This window comes from Geospiza fortis, unplaced genomic scaffold, assembly GCF_000277835.1.
Source record: "Geospiza fortis unplaced genomic scaffold, GeoFor_1.0 scaffold49, whole genome shotgun sequence".
In the NCBI taxonomy this organism is placed as follows: domain Eukaryota; kingdom Metazoa; phylum Chordata; class Aves; order Passeriformes; family Thraupidae; genus Geospiza; species Geospiza fortis.
In genome coordinates this window covers 105,900-126,949 of record NW_005054378.1, presented here as the reverse complement: position 1 = coordinate 126,949, position 21,050 = coordinate 105,900, and the positions used below count along the sequence as shown (strand labels likewise).

The window sequence follows — 21,050 nt, the reverse complement described above, 5'->3', positions numbered from 1 at the left end:
ACTGGTTACATGAATACTGTTTGACTGAGACACATTTCACACAACAGGTCCAAAGAGAACTAGCTCATGCTCTGTGCCACTCCTATATAATGGGTCTACTTCTCCCCACCTCTATCACAGCTACAAACTACTTACCAGCCAGCCTTTCCCAGTTGTCAACTTCAAAATTTCACTTCCTCCTAATTTCTGCTTCTGTCCATAGCAGGCACGGGGGGGCTTTTCTTCCAGGAACCTCTGGGCTCTGATATCATAAAACAACAAGGACCCTTGTCCTGTCCCCACAGTGATGATGTGCTCGTAGAAGCTCACCGAGCGGATACCTGTCAAACAGAGAAGAGATGGACAGTGCAGTAAGGAACAGGGATGCTTTGGCTCTGTAGTGCTGTTTCTTCATGTCTAATATTAACTATTAGTATTCTCCAAAACACCCAAATTTTCCCACCACTACAGAGCAGTGCAGATAAATCCCACTGATGCTATTGACACAGCAGCTTTGATTGCATACGTGACTGCCCTACTCTTTGAGACCATCAGCTACACCAATGGTACATAATAAGAAGCTTCATCCTCACCAGTCCTCAGGTCTGCCAGCCAGTTAGGGTCCAGAGAACCTTTGCTCTGTCTGCACAAGCCTTTAAGTGAACACACCAAGAGCGAGTACATAGCAGCAAACAGAGGGAAGAACATCATGCTGTTTTCCTCCACGAGCTCACACCCTAACTACCTGCTAACCTGCAGTAAATGGCCATCTGAGAAAAGAAAGTCCCAGCTGCCACCAAATGCATTGTGCTGATCAACAGGCTAGCTGTAAGCAAGTGTAACCATAATAATCACCAGTCACTTTGCTGATAAGATACCTTCAGAACTATTAATGAGCCTGATCTGTCTCCACTCAAATATTCTCAAAGCACACTTGATTTTTAGCAGCTGGCATTTTTAGCACTTTAGCCAGGAAAGAAAACAGAACAGGACTCTTGCCATTTAAACAACACCGCGTTCCACCAGTATGTGGTAAGGTACAGTTCAAACTAAACATGTTAGCACAATTCAGTTATTCCATTACTTTGAACAGAATGTAAATTTTTGTTCTTACAAAATCTAGATTTGAAGGCTCAGCTAACCAAGGATCCCTTGGAACTAGTCTTGGGGAGATTCTGAATGTAAGAATTTTCAATCTGCAAAACATCCTGTTATCTCATCTCCATTTATTGTGCAAATACTGTTCTGTGTAGCCACTCCAAACAACTCTTCCATGCAGGTTAAACTCCACCACCATCTATACTTCTCCCTCCTTCTTGACAGAATGCCAGGTTATATACCCTAGGGCTTTTTAGGCTCTCTTTAGAGTACCACTGAATTACAGCCTAAACAAGCATTCAAACAGGAGAGGAAATACATGAGTTATGTCAGCTACATTCACATGCCAAATGTTGTCACCACACCAAGCAGGGCTGAATGCCACAGAACTTGTATCATCTTGGACTATTCCCAGCAGTGCATGTGACAGCCGACAACCGGGAGCTGCGGATGCAATCAGGGAGTTTCCCCTTCCCCTCTGTATGAAGTCCTAACAAGAAACATGTCCTCATCCTTCTGCCTCTGCCACCGGATGTGACATCCACAGCCATCAGCATTCGTGATGACTTAGAACAAGGCAAGGCCACATTGTCCTGCTCCAAATACGGGGTGAAGTCTTGGCTGTGAGCTTAATGGGTGGGAAACCACTGTCTCTCTACTGATGTACATTATGAGATTCATTTAACAATCTCCACTTTAATTCAGAGAGCTATAAATGCACTTAAGACAGCAGAAGACCTTCCTCCCACCTCTATCACAGAGATCTGGCTCTGGCAAAGACACACAGAAAGCTTTCAGCCCTCTGCAGTCAGCAAGAGCAGTCACTTGGATAAGAGGAGAAAGGCACAAGAGTGGACCTACTCTTATTTTTGCTCCAATAAGTGATCTGGACAAGCCACCAGGAGAACACTTACTTCACAAACAGGTGACGGAGAATCAAGGCAGGTGGCATTTACTTTTCAATTAAATGTATTAATAGAAAGCTATAAAATGCTGAAGAATTGTGGATCTTTCTCTAACCAAAGAAATTTACCGAAGAAATCCATTATGTACCCACTATTGAGAAGGTATTTAGAATAGGCTTTCAAAAACAGCATTTCAAATTATCTCCTAAGGGGCTGAAGTACCTCAGATTAATCATTCCCATCAAGCTAAAAGTACAGCCTGTGCCTAGAACCTATCATAGTAAGTTCTACACTCCCAGACCACTACCACCTGTGGACCTAGGTAATTTAGGTAAGTATATTGAGCCTCAGTCGCATGCTGCAGGAATGGTCTACAGATCCCAGAAGAAATGAAGATGTAGTGGAACGTCCTAAACAAGAAATCACAGAGTCTATGCCATACAAGCTCTGTCTGCTGCCTTCAGGACATGAAGGACAGGGCACATAACATGGCTCTGCAGGCCAGTCAAGCAGAGAGCAATTGCTTCCATGGATGAAGAGCTACTGTCCAAGGTGCGCATTTCCCTTTACAGCTGCTATGAAAAGCAACACTTACAAGATGTACTAAAAAGCATTGATTGCTTTCCTGTGTAAACAGGGTTACAGCAGAGGAAAGCCAGCCCCAGCTCCAGCCTTACAGAGCCACCACCTTTCTGTGACCTGCTTTTGTATACAACACAAGTGAACTGAAGTTAACATGGACTCACCATATTCAGCAGGTGCATTTGGAAACTTAAAGCACATTCAGGTACCACTGCAAAGCACTTGAAATCAGATTTTAGTCCACAGATCAATAAAGACCCCGTTTTCTAAAGGTGCTACACCACTCCAAGTCCCAGGAAGATCAATATAAAGTGGAAACACTCAGTATCTTGGGAATTACTGTTATTTATGTGCCTCCACCACCATGCCAAGTAAAAAGATGCACCTACTCTGCAGAAAAGAAAACAGCCCTGAACAAAGGCTTTCTCCAGACATGAACTGGAGGAACCCCTCAAAGTACTCCCTACACACATTATTCCCCAGTATGGTAGATCACATACTTGAGGCAGGTTTCAGCCACCAGCCACCACTGGGCACCACACTGCAGTGTCTGGGTGAGGACCTGGACAGAATCCTCACTAACAGCAAGTGAGGACAAGCAGTCTTGCTGGTAAGATGTTCAGGTGATTTCTCCTGACATTATACATACTTCTCCCATAACTAAAAACAGCAGACCCTGACACTGATCTGTACAACACCGCCCAGTAACTGCATAAATAAAACTTTCCTATCTTTGCCGACATATGTCCTCCTCTGGTAACCTGCTTGATGAAGAGATGGAAGCACAGAGACAAGCTAAGTAAGGACTGCAACTTACTGGTCTGGGATTAATATAGCACTCACTGCGCCTTCTCATGCCTGATAGTAAAGAATATGGAGAGAGCTTTATGGGACCATGCACTCTGCAAGCCCTCAGGCCTGGCCCTGGTATAAGGTTCAACTGGACATACTGCATCCATGAGAAAAGGAAATAGCATTCAAATCACACAGGAAATCAGGAGTCTCAGTCATGGCTTTAAAATTACAAAGCAAGCTTTCCCTCACAGCACATACTCCCAATAAGGTAGCACAAAGCAGACAACATGCCTTTTTTCTAATTCATAGAGAAGAATGGAAGAACAGTATAAATAGTGATAAAAAGACTACATTTGCTTTGAGATGATAAAAAATAGAATAAGACCCAGTAAAAAATACACAGAAGTAAAAAGGCACACTTTTGAAAGTTCAGTAATATCTGGATGATTTACAATTGAGTTGCTTCTAATGGCAGTGATGTTGCTCTTCATTACATTTCAGAGCTGGTCACATTTGCTTTGTTGGTTGCTCCAGGTATACTGTCACAAACCCAAATCTATACATACACTGCTAGTTATTTAGCCAATCACTAAAAAGCACTTCCTGTGCATTAGAAGCTTGACTTACTACAGTTTTAACAGCTACTTCTGCAAGCAAACCATTTGAAGCACCTTTCACAGGTTTCTTACCACTGCCTCGTTCCTTGGAACAGACGGATTTAACATTGTGAGAAGGCTGCCTTGGATCCAGAAAAGAGACATGTGCCTGTGATCCTACAGCATACACTGACCACTCCTGACCATAAGCCAAACACACGTTCTCCCTGCAGTACGGCAACTTTGTGGAAAGTAACTGGAAAAGAAAAAATAAAAATCAACCTGTTGCAAGAAAAGACGAAGGTGTTAACAAAACAGTTTTGTAAACTGTGTTCTAGGAAGCTGCAGGGAAATAAAACACAAAATGCAGGTGAAAAATAAGATCCAGAAGGAAAAAACCTGAAAGCAATGGCATGCCTTATCTGAAGCAAACTGAGACAATAAAGGCCGAAGCCAAGAAAAATGGACAGTTCAATAAATTGTTTTACATCCTTCTAAGCTGCTGCTATTTCTTTAGCAGGTACTTTAGCTTGCAGCTGAAAAAGCATATCACATTCACTGGGTGTGATATGCCATTACACTTAAATAAGTGCAACTTCCTTTATGAATTCTACTGATCAAGTATCCACCATACTCCATGCAACATTTCATTTCAGCTAACCCAAAACTAGCAGAAAATTAAGAATGCTTCCTGTCCTCTCAATTAAGGGGAGTGCGGAGCTTCTCTCCTCTCCAAGCTCCAAATTTCAGGACATTTCATTTTACATAGAACTTTTACGTGTTTTTAACACTGCTGCTCTTCAAGTATTTGAAGGAAATCAAGAATAGTGAACAGCCTTAGCTGCTTGCAGTTTTTCAAGTTTAACTCCAACAAACAGAAAAGCACCTTTGATAGCGTGTGCTCTGCTTTCCAAAGATGAAAATACCCATCCAGGGACACAGCTCCCAACTCCTATTAGAAGGAAAATAAAAACAAGAGAGTTAGTTTCTGTATTATAGCTATCCTTACAAACTCACACTCTATTCTAGGCAGGCTGCAGAGTCTGGATTGAATTCATCCATAATCCTGTAAAGGCTCTATCAAGATAATTTTTATTTTATACTATTCTTCATAGAATGCTATACAGTACTTCAGGTATCAAGTAGAATCTAAATTAGAAAAAGACTAAATAATAACTTTCAAAACCATAAATCTTGCTAGGCAATCAAATAATGAATTATGAGACAGTACAATCTAAAGTTGACAATTCTCTTGAGCAAGTCCCACGCTGATTCTAACCCTGAAGCAAGTTTCAGGCACTACTCTACTGAAAAAGTTACATGAAGTTTCCATCATGGAAGAGTAACTAACAGCTATTGTGAAAAATAAAGCCTACAGGATCACTGTGCTTCAGACAGCACTCCCACCTTTGCTTCAGACCTCTTCTGTTCTTTGAGTGCAGGAGGGGAAAAAAAAAAGTGGTGAAGGATGTATTGCTACACCCACTAGTAATATCAGGAGATCAGGATGGGAGAGATTGACATTTACTGTTTGTCAAATACCAACAAAATAACCCCAAAGCATCGCTAGTGCCTGCCCTGTGAGTCAGTCACCTCATGTGCTGAGCAATACAGAAAGGATTCAGCCATTGAAACAGGAACTGTTAAATGTTAGCTGGTCTTCACAGAATGTGAAGGAAAGCAGAAAAAGCACTAAAGAATGGGATTCAAGCTGCAAGAGATGTTTTGGTGCTTTCTTGGCTTCTTGTAAATATTTCTTTACTCCCCTGCTTAGGATGCAAATCTAAAATCAAACCCACAGGAAAACTGTGCCTTCTAAAATGTCTGGAGTTGGTTTTTTTCCCCTTCTGGACTTCTCCATTCACTTGGGGCAGAAGCAGATGTTGCAGATTAAAACCACTGCCTCAAAAGACAAGGATGTAAAATAAAAAAGATATTAACTTGCTTCTCTGGCATATTCTATTTAGCTTACTTTTTATTTTTTCCAATACACAGGGACAGTTTTAGGACTTCTCAACTGTTTTGCTTGTCTTACTGACCTTGTTCTTATTGTTGAAAGCCAATGCTCGGACTTTGCAATTGTCAGGATTGGTGTTCTCCTTGGGGATATCCTTCAGAGCGCTGTGTGTTATGTGGGCATAGACAGGAACTTGAGAGAGATTATGCCTGGCATCACTTTTGGATAACACATCCTCTGTGACTTCCCAGAGACCCATAGAACCATCCCGGGAACCTGATGAATAGTCCACACATGAATAGTCCATTCCACATATACAGAACTCCTCTTTTCTAAGAAAAGGATTTATCAATAGGGTCTGAAAAAAAGGATACTCTTAGTTTAATCTAACAGAACACGCTGTTAGTGCCCATATATTATTATTAACAAAAGGATGATCTTACTGAGCTGTAAAGTTCAGAATATTATGAACTCGCTGTCAACTGTCTCTATGGTTTCCAAGCAGCTAGACCCTGTCATATATTTTCAAACTAATTAGGATGCATCAAAACCCACAACCCTGTGCAACAATCATATACAGAATGAACTCAGAAGTGACTGAACACTATAGCTTCAGCCTGAGCCTGTCACTCTCAACCTTGGTAAAACAGTCTGTTAAACCAATGCAAAATATCTCCACAAAAACGTCAGCTGGGTATATGCCAATTTGGGCTTACTTGATTTCTGTCAGTATGCTTATGGCTGAGTACACAGTAATTTGTGAGCTGAACAGAAACCTATATTTCTACTCACAGTTGCACCACTTTGGATTAAATCTATCAGAAAAATTATTGCACTAAAACCTGTGCCACTTCTTTCTTAAAGAATATAACTTAGGTTAAAAAGGCAATAACTCATTTTTCTACTGAATTTGAAGACATTAATCTAACATATGAATCACTAATGTTAAGAACAGTGGATCGAGAAAGCTGAATGCCTCTGGTGCACCGATCAACACAGACTTAATCCAAGACCTTATACATATCTCTTCTCGTGTTCAGGCAACTCATTTCCATCTAAGTCAGCTCTGACAGATTTGACAGGCACCTCAATTTCTTCTCTACATAAAGTGAAAAATTCTGTCAAAGAAATTAATAATGAAGATGCCAGAAAAGCTATATATCTATATGAGGCTATTAAATTTATCAGCTTTGCTATCTCATAGGGGAGAAGCTGCAAAGACAGTAAAGCAAAACATCTTGTTGCAACAGGAGTGGTCCAGCACAGCAGAAGAGGCTTTGCCCCCTCACAGACGTGAGGGCATCTGCCACTATCACCTACTAGAGAAAAATACAAAAAGGAGCATCCTAATGGCACTTGCATCCAGCAGAACAACATCCTGCCACTCCATTACATGCCATTGGTTTTAATTGCACCTAATCTTGTTTGTTATGGAGGCTGAATACTCAGCAGTAAAATTTCTAAACATCTTGACATACTTTCGGAGGAAGCTGTCCCTTTTAATAGCCCTGGCAGGGGAAAAAGTCCATGTATCCTGTTCAACTGGTTAGTCCTGAAGCCAAACAGAGTATCATTTGCTACCCTAAGCTCATGCCATCCTGGGAATTATTCATCTCATCTGAAGCTTTTGCCATAAAATACTTCCTGTATCCTCAATGTCTGGAGTGGAGTTCAAGTATTTCTGCTTAACACTTTCAGACACAGATGTAATTGAAATCTGTACAATTAAAATCATGTCAGAAGTTAGTTGTCTTTTTTTCACTCTTAATTAGGGTTGTCAGTGAGTTCTAAAGAATTCAGTTTAGCAACCAGTCTTGCTAATTGCTTTCAACAAGTTTTCCCTGGTGTCTGAGGTGTGTAGACTGGAACCTACATCTAGCCTGCTATAAGCACCACAGCAGAGAATATGGCAATAGAGAACACTTGCACTCACACATCCACCCCGACCTTTCTATCAGTTCCATCTCACATGCTATGCAATCTATCAGGCCCTTATCTTTCCCCTGGACATCTGTAATCATCTGTGATGTTCTCTTAAAGCTTACTAGCTTGAATGTGAGGGAATTTCTGTACATATTTGGGGTAGAGAACTTGCAGGATCAACTTTTATATTAAATTCAAAACTGAAACTCCAGTATTAGCTTTTTGGAAGAAAAATCCTACTAAACTAAACCAATTCAAATATGTGACTTTTATATAAGATTGTTATGATTTTCTCTCACCTGCAGTTTGACACCTCTGAGTACAGAACAGTACACCCTTTCAGCACAAAAAGGCAGTAAACTGCTGAATTAATGCAACAAGACATTACTATTTTTGCCTTTCCCTAAGCAATTCTTTATGAAGTAACATTGATTATCCAACTAGTCACCAAAAAGTCATTAACTGAGTTTCTCTATTACAACCTTCTGTATTGACTGCCATAGTGTAAGTGCATATATACATATACAGAAACAACTGTACTGAGAGCTTGATGAAACAATCTGAGTTCTCATTAAATACTCTTCCACATGACTTCAGGAAACTAATATTGATCTCAAGTGTTCTGAAGTTATTAACCAATAACCAACATCCCTCTTGAAATTCCTTCTCTTATGTGGAATCTTTTCCTGTAACTCATTGTGTTCAAACAACCCCTTCACTAGAAACACAATAATATTCTAATATAGGAAAATCAGATCTAGGCTAAGGCCCAACAACAAAATAAAATGAAGCACTGTACTAAGTCCAAGAAGTGTTTAAGTGCCCTGACGGAGGTGCTTGCCTAACACTTATCAAATGTTGTGCTTCACTATAATATTCAGAGAGAAGGAAAGCTTAAAACACAAGCAAACTGAAAAAAACTCAAGAGGAAAAATATGACTTTACCAGAAACAGCCATAGTATCACTGATCCATGCAATTGAGAATATCCAGTCCTTGTGTCCATCCTAAAAGAAGAAAAGACAGATTTTTCTGTGCCATTATACTCAAGAGCAGTCTCAAAGCAGACAAGTATTCTTCACTTCAATTTTTAGTACAAGCTCAGAAGGACAGACCTACATTAAAAGTATACAGGTAAGATTCCAGTATCAAGCTGGAACACTTCAAGTACCTAGCAGTTATTTTAACTTTTTTAACTTTGAAGTGTGCAATTAATAAAGAAAAAACAGGTCTTGGAAAAACAGGCCTCTCACCAAGGAAAAATTAATCTAAATTCTAAGAATTTCCAGAATTCGCTCATTTTTCATTCTGAAAGCAGCATTCTTCTGTAAAGTATCTATTTGTTAGGGTTTTTTTCTTCCCACACATATCCTACTATAAAAAGTAACCAAAATCTTATGTTTACAATACATGACCTAAGATAAATGTTTCAATACTTTTTCTTTAGTGTGTGAGAAACCTGTGGGGGGAAAAAAAGGACCATAAGACTCTAGTTTTGTTTAAAAAGCTAAAAAGTGACACAAATGAAGAGCAAGTCATGCAAATCTTCAGTCAAGTCTTGCTCCAGCTGATTATCTACTGCTGTAGAAATTCTGACTGGACCTCTGCTGTTGCAGTTAACATCTACATGAAATTCTGAATAAAAAGGAGGAATGAGAGAGAAGCGCTCACAGGACATCACTATATCCTCCGGCCTGTTTGTTTAAAGACTGGCCATTTTGAAAAGGCCTCAGGATGTTTCAGAAATAAAACCAGTACCAGTTTGTATCAAACTGCCACAAGCCACAAGGTTAGAACTAATCTTCAACACCAAGTTCCATCTCTGGAATAATACATCCAGAAGCTGCACTGGGATAAGAGGAAAAATTTTAAAACTTGCAACATATTTTTAATTTCTCAAAAGAGCTTTTTCACTATAAATAGTTTCAGAGCTCATCACGACAATTAGACTTTAATACTTAGGATTTTGTTACATTTTTTGTGCTGAAAAGTAAGCTAAAGTAGACCTGAATGAAGGTGAGGAAGAAATCTGACCCAAAGCCCTGAAAATCCACTCACATGTTTGAGTACTCAATTATATTTAAGGTACCACAACAGAAATGACAACTCAATCAGAAACGTTTTCAGAACTTTACTTCCTTACAAGACTCCTAAATATTAACCTTGCTCTGATCAAACACACTTCAAAATGGTAACTTTTTAAGTGAGAGAATAAATTTTCCCCAGATACTCCCACTTACATCTCCCACACAGACAGGATCAAGTGTAGGCAGACGATAAATTGCAAGACTGTTGGGGTTGTCTCCACCTGTGGCCAGGAGGGTCCTCGAGGGGTTGATCTCAATGGCATGAATGCCACATCCCTGCTGGTTCACCATGCCAGGCTCACGATCCTTCAGGATAGGAATCTTGGTAATTTGACCAGTCTGGACATCTACTACAAATAACTGGGGAAAAAAAACAGGTAAGAAAAACAAGATGGTCAAATATCCTCCCTATTTTGAACTGACATTCATTTTGAGTTGAAATCCACAAATGCTTCAAGGATTGCTGAAAAATGCATAAATTCCTTCTCAAAACAGGTTAAGTAACAATTACAGTGGGTTTATAACAATCATCCAATTTCATTTTCACAGTAATGGAAGGGAGAGAAGAGAAATCTGTCATGGGAGATTTCCCACTTGAATAAAAAGACCTTGAATATAAAACTCTTGTCCCTGTTCAGTACGACAAAACAATATTGTTTTCCAATTTCTACCTACCACAGTGACGGAAAAAACCCACCTCAAAAGAGCCATTAAGCCCCATGTAGCTTAGAACGATTCTTCCCGCCTCCCAGGTAACACAGTTACCATAAAGTTTTGGCCTGGGGAGACTGACAGTTTATGCAAGTGGAATTTATTTTCTGGTGATAAACAGAGAATAGTAACTAAATACAGTACTGCCTCTGCGAACATCTGAAAGAAAGATGTTTAGCTATATACCTCATCCCACAAAAAGACAAGACATTGGAGCAGTATGTCACTAATACCTTGTCAGAAAATTCTGTTATAAAGCCTTACAACTCTTCACACAGACATTATGCCCAGCGTTGTATCAGTTCAGGCATATACAACCATGAAGTTACAGTTTAAACCAGAACAAAGGTTTACATTGCCTGCCAAAGTGCACTTTCATTTGGGAGGCTCATGGGCTGGGTCATTTCACAGATGGTACTCAGAGGGCAGCTGCACTGACATTCAAACAGGTCTAACAGAGGAGACAAAGCCCTGTGAGGGAACATGAGTGAAGCAAGGAAATGGAGGATCTGAAGCTGACTTAGCACTAAGGCAAGTGATCTAGCATCCATAGCCCAAGATTATAATTCTACATCATCTTTAGTCTGTTCCTTCTATAACCAAGAATGTTGTCTCAAAACTTCTGGAAGTGAACCAAAGATTGTAGGTAGCAGTTTTGCACAAACAGATGATTCCTACAGAGACTGCATTTTCATGTTTACTTTTTTATTTTGCACAAACATGTGGTGTATGGCAACAGCTGTGGCGTAGCTGAGTAGGAGGGAGGCACTCCTCACTCTTCCCAAGCCTTACTAAGCTGGAGACAGCTGGTAAGAACACAATGCACACAGCAGTCCTTCTGCCCTAACCACCTGAAAACTAACATCTGCACTGAAGAATCAGAATCAGCCATTTCCTCTCCTTTCACCCTCCCTTGTCCTCTCCATGTGAGTGCATATCCCTCTTCATTCCCAGTATTTCTTTCCAGCAGAAATGCCCAATTCCCTCCCCGATCCTCCTTAAACTACTGAAAAAACCCCCAAATCCTAAAAAAATTTAACAGTTTATGAGTAAGGATTAAAGCTTGCAGTTGTCAGCTTCAGGTCCTAATGCTGCACTAATTAGGAAAGCACATCCACACCTAAGGATGTTCATGGACTCAGAAGAATTGTGCTTCAGCTGTAACAGATTCATGATTGGAAGTGCAAGTCAACTGGCAGGACGAATGAAATTAAAACCCCTTTGCATTCTCTAAGTCTGACACCCTCATCATACACCTGTGTTGGTTAATAAAAACTTACTCTAATGCAAAATACTTTTACTTAAACTCTAAACTAATCTGACTAAAAAGATAAAGAACTTAAACTTTGCACATTTAAGGGAGTGGCTATGTTGTTTTGGATGTAAAGGACAGAGCAGTAACTTCTCCACTTGCTTGGTAAGGAACTTGGCCACTGAGTAGTTTAAAAAGAACCATCACCTCCTTTGAGTAAAATAAGCAACCACTGCCTATACACAGAGATTCTTACATCACCTGGGGCATAACAGGAAGCAAAAGCTCACACTTGAAAGCCGCACCTCTGGCTGCCCAGAAATCATCCCTATAAAACCAGCACACAGAAGCCAAGATAAGCCACAGTCGATAGACATTTTTAAAGCCAAAAAGGGAGAAATGTTAAGAAACAACAGGAGAACCCAGCTAAGAGTTCAGAAAATTTCAATACCATTTCAGGAGTTTTAGAGAGTAAATAAAATACAAAATATTTTCAGCTGTTGAAATAAGTACATCTGCCAACAACTTCAAAGCAATGTAGACATTAAAAGTCTTGACAAAATCCTGATAACAGAGAAAATTACTGTATGGTTCAGCTATCTCAAAGAGAAATAAGAATTTTTTTTCCCAGCTACTCATTATATAAAAACTAAAACCCAGCCCACAATGTTTTCGCTGGACATAAAAAAACTCCACCAGTCTCCAAACACTGAATTGTGTGTATTTGTCTCTTGATTTTAAGCTTTGCACAAAATTCGGTTCCTTCTTCTAATAAAACATGCATGTCAGTCTTTACTATGCCAAACAGCTTAACATCAAGGATTTACCAAATCTGGATTGCTTCAGCCATCTGGCAGAAGTGCAAGGACCACACTTCATCTGGGAGAAACACAGCAGACTCAGCTGCCATTCTCTATGCTAGACAACCGTGTTCTAACAAGGAAACAGCCTGGATGACACAGAAGAGAGAAATCCATTTCCCCTCATTTTTTTAAAGCAGTTTACATGCACAGCTTGCAACAGTGCTATTACTCAAGGATCAAGGCAGACAAGCATGGTTAAGTACTACAGCTGACATAGCCATGAAACTTCATGATCTTTGCACATTTGCAGAGACTGATAGCTGTACACTTATTTTTCTTTCAGCCTGCAGAAGTGGTGAGAAATCATTTTAGCAAATGGCTTCTCTGCAATTACTCTATGGCTGTCCAACCTGCTTATGATCAAGTTAATCAAGGAACTACCTTGCTTCATTGATGAGGGAAGTTCATTAATCAATTTGCCAAAAGTAAAGACTGCGGCAGTCTTTACTTTTGGGAACAGTGAGGCATAGTAAAATCCCCCTCTAGAGTAAAAAGGGTAAAAGGTGCTTTTCTGTGTCAAGTTAAGGCCAAAGAGAAAAGCTGCTTCGATAAAAAACAAGAAGATAAAGAGGAGACAGTGAAATGAAAACAGAGACTCCGCGGGAACAGGACAGGGACACAAGAAATTCCTTCTGATAATGAAAATTAGCAGCAAAAGTCACTGTGAAATTCATAGAAATGAATATGTATGAGCCTATTGTGAAATTGTATGCATATGCATTTGAAAGGGGGATAAAAGGGAGGACTGGGGCTCGCAAAGGTGCGCATGCCCTTTTAAAGAGAGCAGTCTCTGTCTCTCTGGCCTGCATCCAGCGCTGAATAAACATACCGGCCCTATAACTTAAAAAAGTTGTAGAGTTTTCTCTTCCTCTGCGCAACAACAGAGTATCCAAGGATGAGAGTATGAACTGCAAAACCCATCATACTCTCATATGCAATACTGAGAGCAGAATGGTTTACCAGGTTTTTTCATTTTTTGGCCTGCCTTTCAGGACACAATAATTTAGGGGGCAGAAACACCCAGAAAGCTAACAATCCAATACAGATAAATTCCCTTCCCATGTACCTTCAACTGAAAGCATTCACTTTAAACAGCAAGATTAAAAAAGAGGTCTATGAATGCTATCTCAAGGCAACACAGACTTGTGTCTTCAGCTGCTGCCGCTGCACAAAAAACAGCAGATGAACAGTTCCAAATCCTACCCTATCTTTTAGTTGGTTGTACAAATCAATCAAAACAAAAATAAAGGGTGCCATCCTGTTTTTATTATACAAGCAGGATGGATGGAGATCTAAAAGGCACAAATAACATGCATGAAAGAGACTGCTTATTCTTCATGCAAGAGCTCACAACATGCTCTGTGCACCAGCCCTTCACACAGTGCTCTCAGAAATCACGGGCACATTTTTGTCATTCATAGTAACTTTTGAAAGAAACCCAACATAAGTACACTGCCCTGCTAAAAACAGTCACTAAGAGAGACTCAGTCGCATTCAAGTTTCACAACTGGCTTAAGCCTACCTTTTGAGAATCTACGTGCCTCCTCCTCACCATCCACCTAAACAGTCTCATCACCTTTGTGACAATAACTAGTGCTCAAATAGCTGCAAGGTCAACTGTATCTGCCTTGGTGAAACTAACCCTACAATAAAACCTGTCTGCACACAAAGCAGCAAGCTGACCCAGAGGACTCCCTAGCCACATGCACTAGCCTAGCTCCATAGCCAATGCTAGCCAAAACGAGCAGGTGGGAACATCCACTTCTACAATAGCACAACTCCAGACTGACTAAGGCTGGTCACAAAAAGATCTCTCCCACAGCCAAGTTGGAAAATTATTACTTGTGGTCCTTCAAATTTGTTTTTTGCTAACAAAACAACAAAAGAAGACAATGCTTATTGTGCTATTACATCAATAGTATTTCTGGTCACACCTGATAGCAGAGATGGATTTTTCCAAGTTCTCAGCCTTGACTTTTATTCAGATCATAAATCTCTTTCTTTTCTGTTCATAAAACACTTGGCATCAGGTTCTCTTTTTCTGTAGCAATACAGATTTACTAATATATGCCAAGCCCCAAAGAAACATGGACACTTTAAACTACCAAACTGGCCACTTTCTGCTGAAGATCAAAATAAAGCAGCATAGAATGGTTTAGGTTGCAAGAGCCCTTAAAGGTTGTCTTGTTCAAGTGTCCAGCAGCGAGCAGGGACATCAGCAAGACGAGGTTACTCAGAACTCTGTCCAACCTGTCCTTGAATGCTTCCATGGATTGAGCACTCAGCAGCTGTGTGGGCAACCCATGCTGGTGAGTCACTACCCTGATGATAAAGCTTAAGAATCTTCCTTGTATCTAGTGTGACTCCTTTAATTGAAAACCATTACCTCTTCTCCAGTCACAACAAGCCTTGTTCAATTCATCTGCCCCATCTTTTTTATAAGTTCCCTGTGGGTACTGGAAGGACATGATAAGGTCTTCTCAGAGCCTCCTCTCCTCCAGGCTGAACAACTAAAACTCTCTCAGCCTTTCCTTGTAGAAGAGGTGCTCCATCCTTCTGATCATCTTGGTGGTCTCCTCTCTGGGCTGACTCCAGCAAGTCCCTGTCCCTCCTGTGCTGGGAGCCCAGGGCTGGATGCAGTGCTCCAGGTGGGTCTCAGCAGAGCAGAGCAGAGGGGCAGAATCCCCTCCCTGCCCTGCTGCCCACGGGGCTCTGGATGCAGCCCAGGACACGTTTGGCTCTCTGGGCTGTGAGTGCCATGGCTGGGCCATGTGCAGCCTCTCACCCACAGCACCCCCAAGCCCTTCTGGGCAGGACTGCTCTGGGGCTGTCCATGCCCAGCCTGTGCTGGTACCAGGGGTTGTCCCAGCCCAGGTGCAGCACCAGCACCTGGCCTTGAACTTGATGATGTTCCCATGGACCCACTCCTCCAGCTTGTCTCTGGATGGCATCCCATCCTTCAGGTGTGTCAAAGCACCACTCAGCTTGGTGCTGTCATCAAACTTGGTGAGAGTGCACTGGATCCCTCTATATATGCCCTTAATGAAGATAATAAAGAACACTGGTCCCAGTGCGGATCCGTGAAGGACTCCACTTGTCCAACCAACCAGCTCTGGATGTGATTATCCAACCAACTCTCTGGATGTGATTATCCAACCAACGCCTCACCACCCAACAGTCCATCCAGCAAATCCATCTCCCTCCAATTTAGACAGAAGGATGTTGTGGGGGATTGTCAAAGGCTGTACAAAAGTCCAGATAAATGACATCTGTAACCCTTTCCTTGTCCACTCCTGCCATCACTGCATCACAGAAGGCCTCTGGTTTGTCAGGTAGGATTTACCCTTGGTAAAGCCGTGCTGGTTGCCTCAATTCACTCCTGTGTCCTCCACGTGCCTTAGCAGAGTTTCTAGGAGGAAACTGGATCCCATGATCCTCCCAGGCACAGAGGGGAGGCTGGCAGGTCAGTAGTTCCTGGAGTCCTTCTTTCTACCACTTCTCCAGAGAGATACAATGGCTTCCCTTTTCCAGTCACCTGGGACTCCATCTTCCTGATATGACTTTTCAAACATCACAGGGAATGGCAACTACACCAGCCACGCTAACATGCACTAATTTTAGCACAAAACTTACTAACAGGTTATGCAGTAGAGTCAACTCAAGGGCGTAATGGCCTTGCACATCCTTCTTGAAAGAGTCTCAAGCAAAACAATCCACAATATAAAGAAACCACCTGAGAAGTGAGGAGAGGTAAAAGCAGCCTGCAAGTTGGTTGACTTTGAATTCACATTTCCAGAGACAAGACCCTGAAATGAGGCACTCCACCTTTCTGTCAAACTCTGAAGCACTACCAGCTAATAGCCACAGACTTTGATGTTACTGCATTTGTGCAGTGCCAAAATCACCTTTATAATTTTTTATTTGCACTTGGCCCTCCATATTTAATTTCAGGGGACTGGGAGACAGTTAATACATACTGACAGATGGCAAAGGATGGAGAAGTGATAGACGTTGTCTGCTAAAGGGCCTGCCTACAACTCACACCATACCTGGAACAGAAACTGCCAGACAGACATGAGTATCACATGCAGTTGACAGAAAAGAAAATACTCTTCAGACAAGAAACCAACACCAGGCTATCTGGTCACAAGCCACTGAAATACATGTGAATGGAGATATCAACTACAGACATCAAAGGTTTATTTACATCAAGTTTCAGTCACTGTTCACTGGACTTTGCGCAGAGCTACAAACTGGAGGAGACTTCTCATTTTCTACATGCGATCAGAAATGAGCTGTCACCTCGATGCTTCCTCATATATGCAAAGCCAGAAGACACATTAACTTGCAAAGCAAGTGGAAATCATTTTCCTCATAGACAGTTCACATTCACAGAGAGAGGAGGAACTTCCCATTGCACTCTCACCACAATCCCAGGACTACAACACCGAGTGTAATTGTATAAGATGCACAGAACAGACACAGGATCACTTGAAACAAGTTTAAAGTCTCTAAAAGGAAATGAGAGCTGATGACCTACAGCAGGGCAGCCAAGGAGACACAGCAATCTGCTAAAGAGAGAAAAGGGTTCAGCCAGCATTCAGAAACCAACCCAAGCATGCCTTGGAAAGCTGCCTTAGAAATCAATCAAAAAGTCAGAGCATTCAGAAAGGAAGTTTTAAAACACAAATACATCTATAGTACTTGCCTAGAAAAAGAAAAAAAAAACAAACTAGATTCCAAGAAAATATATTCTCAAGGAACTGCAAACTAATTAACTTCTTGTATTTAGGGAATGATTAACAGTTCTTACAGTTTTTCATCTTTAACTTTGCAATTAGCGAAAGGATTATATCTTGAACATGTACACCTAACTAACAGAGTAAAAGAAGCTGAAAAATTATTACAGAAACAACTTTTTAGATGCTACTTTATTCTTCATAATTTCCTGAAATAGTAAAGAGGAAAAAAACCCCAAAAACACAGGAACCTTGTGTTCTGTGATTTGGTCTGCCATAAGCCTGTCTCCTACCTAAGTCTCATGAGTTTCTCTATGAAGCCTGAACAGAAGACTGCAAATTACAGACCATATCTTCTTCTGAGACAGTTTCTTCTATGTATCTTCACAGCATCAGTTTTTGGTAATTTAGATACCTATCAGAACACACCCTAAATGTCTGCACCTCTCCGAAGCTCCCTGCTCATTCATTTGAATTAGAAAAACATGAGGGAGCCCATTGCGTGCAAGGTCTAGGAAATTCTTGCAAACAGGAATCCTGGCTCTGCAAAGCCCAGGTGAAAAGTCTGGGTGATTTCATTTGAAGGTTTAGGTGCTTGAATGCTTGCAACAGTTCCCATAATTTTATATCAACCAGAAAAAGCATGCACTTTTACAGAACACAAATATCTGAAATATTTTATTTACTGCTCAACTATGAGCACCATGGTCCACTGGAGAAGAATAAAGTAATTTCACTCCCTGGAGTAGTTTTAAAGATAAACAGTTACTCCATATAATTGAACAAATTATAATAGTCATCAAAAAAAAGAGTAATTGACAGAAAACTCTATATTCTCTTCAGTACTTTTATAGTAACTAGTAACTGCCAAATGACTAAACCCAAAATTCCTCCTTTATGACAAGAACATATTTTTGTTTTGTCATTAAGAACACTGAATCCTCCTGGCACTGCACAGTGAAGGGCAATTTATAAATTACATGCTAAAAGCACTCAGTGCCACAGTCAAGCCCTGATTAAAATAACTGCTATAGTTTATATTTTTCTCTTGCATTAACTTTAATTAAATGCAACTCCAGTGCAGCAAACCTCGCTGAAGTCAACCAAGGTGTTTTCAATTTACTCCCAACTTGAATGCCACAACTTCAGCATATGAGAATCAGCAAAGGCATTTTTCTTTAGTAGGTCACTCACTAAGGAGATGAGACAGAAAAATCTCATAATTAGAGTGTAGCGTTTAATGCTTTACTTGTTCAAATGTGAGCACAAAGCAAACAAGGTACAGCCATTACAGCAGTCATAATTCATATATGATCTTTCACAATGCTTCAGGAACTTCTTTTGCAATCACTATTTTGCTCAATGACAGAGGAGGTCTGTCTCTAACATTAAGTCTGGCTGTGGACAAACACTCTTGGTTGCAGCATGTGCAAAGGGAACAACAATACTACTGAATCCCTCTTCAGTTTCACGATTGTTTGGTTCCAAACAATTTTCTGCAAGGTTGCGTTAACAACCCACTTGCCCATTTATCTTCGCTGCAGATGCGCCCGAGCTACAAAAGTTACAGAACACAGCAAAATCGTGGCAACTCTATAAAACACACAGTCATCTCGCTAGAGTAAGCAGGATTTTGGGGAGCTTGTGTTTAAGCAGGAGTTTGTCTCCAGTAAGCAGCTCTCCCACCACAGCCAGTGCTGACTGCTGACTGGCTGAGGAGATGAACGTATGTGGAGAAAGTAGGCAGAGAGATTCTATTTTGAGCTTATTGCTGTTAAAAGATTGCTTTGTTTATACAGTTCGGCCCTGCTTCTTCAGAGCTACTGCATAAAAGCCTCCCCCTGTGCAACTGCAAATAATAACAGAACATCTCAGAATGTTTCATCAAAAATAGAAAAAAACCAGCCCAGTAACCCTTGCTGGTCAGACCACTGAGCATGGCTTTGGCACAGAAAGATCTTGAGGCAAAGAAGCAATTGCAGCATCTGATATGCTCTGAGATTTACGAGCTGCTGCATCTATGCATTCATTCCTTGCAACCCTGGATTCCCTTCTGTGGCACCAACTAACCTGCAGTTTAGGATTTTGCACTAATTCAATCACAACTCCTTGCATGAATTGCAACCTCAGCTAATGAACTTGGGCTACTAACTCTGGTGGTGAATACTACCTATGAAATATGGTCTCCTCCATTTACTAATTCCACAGGATTAGACACCATTTTAATATTTCCCTGAAATGTTTCAAAGCATCACTTCAAGAACCTGAGGAGTTGCCAGTTTTTGTAGAAGCATGTAAAGATATATAAACCAGAAAAGCTATTCAAACACTGGAAACCGTTTTAGAGTGAAGAATTATGAAGTCAAGAAGCAACACTGAAGATCTAAAATTCTTTTTTTTTTTTTAACTCAGAACATTTCTGGCTGCTCTGACAAATACCTGGAGTTTAACCACAGTTTTAAAAGCCATCAGCACAGAACCATATGTAAAACCGAACTGAATAAGATTGAGAGTAACAGAAAAAAGGAACCTTAGCAGCAAGTGTGGCCAAGCACTGACAGCCACCATTAGAGACACTAATATCTGTCCATTAGCTTCTCATCTGCAGGACAAAAGGGAAGATCCAATCCCACTGTTGGCTCTTCATTCTGCAGACAGGTGTAAATCGCTCTGTAAGGTCACACAGACGCTTCCAGAGATGCCTCGCTGGGGTTTACAGTGCCACATATTCAGATGAGAATAGATCATCCTTAAGCACTGCTTTCACTGAAAGTTAATCAGGCGCGATTTTGACTCCACTCCTAATTCCTCGTGTTTTCCCTAGTCATGCACACACTTTGATTATGGTAAACATCATTTGAGGGTGGAGGTGAAATAATTAACAAAGGAAAGGGAAACAAAACAGCGAGAGGTGGCACTCACCGTGTTGCATTTTGTCCCGCACACCACTTGTCGGTGGTTTAGCCACTGGGAGGCAAACACTTTATTGAGTGTTCCGAGGTGAAATTCCCTCTCCTTCAGGAGGCTTGGGAGCTGCTGGGCTGCGTATCCATGCAACAAGCGGTGGTAGCTGGACTCATTCTGCATCCGGACCTCTCTCCCTTTCACGTAGTACACTAGAGACCTTTTCACCGGCGGGAGCCTTTTCCTTTTGTGAACCGAGTGATCCCACCCGTACTGTGGATAATAAAGTTAGACACTGGCTAAACCAACTAAAACAAACTATAAGACACCACTCTTTCAAATTCAATGATATCCCCGGCAAAACCCTGAAGCCTTTGGAACACCGCACACGGAAATTAACTCGGGAATGCTGATAGAGCCTTTAGCAGCGTGAATTAAACACAAATATCTGCTAAAGGAACAACACGGCGACAATATAACGACAATGCGTGGCGGTTCGGCACTGTTGGTACGCCACATGCTCACGGGAAGAAGCGGAGCGCTTGGAGCGGGAGAGGGGCAGCGCACACAGCCCTCCCCCCCAGCCTGGCAGGCGCAGGGGTGACACCCAGGTGACTCCCCGGTACCGACCGCGGCGCTCGGCCTCCTCCGGCCGGGCCA

General features: G+C 41.2%; 1 protein-coding gene across 1 annotated transcript in view; it reads right to left on the bottom strand.

Moving 5' to 3' along the window:
• Positions 1 to 21,050, bottom strand: part of DCAF12 (DDB1 and CUL4 associated factor 12) — a gene marked incomplete at its 5' end in the record, with an annotated part of 31,728 nt that extends 10,678 nt beyond the window's left edge. Inside the window, 8 exons of the mRNA XM_031060277.1 lie at positions 136 to 320; positions 4,049 to 4,211; positions 4,842 to 4,907; positions 5,995 to 6,188; positions 8,781 to 8,841; positions 10,075 to 10,281; positions 20,409 to 20,663; positions 20,916 to 21,050. Of these exons, the coding sequence (XP_030916137.1) occupies positions 136 to 320; positions 4,049 to 4,211; positions 4,842 to 4,907; positions 5,995 to 6,188; positions 8,781 to 8,841; positions 10,075 to 10,281; positions 20,409 to 20,663; positions 20,916 to 21,050 (1,266 nt within the window). The remainder of the gene's footprint in view (positions 1 to 135; positions 321 to 4,048; positions 4,212 to 4,841; positions 4,908 to 5,994; positions 6,189 to 8,780; positions 8,842 to 10,074; positions 10,282 to 20,408; positions 20,664 to 20,915) is intronic.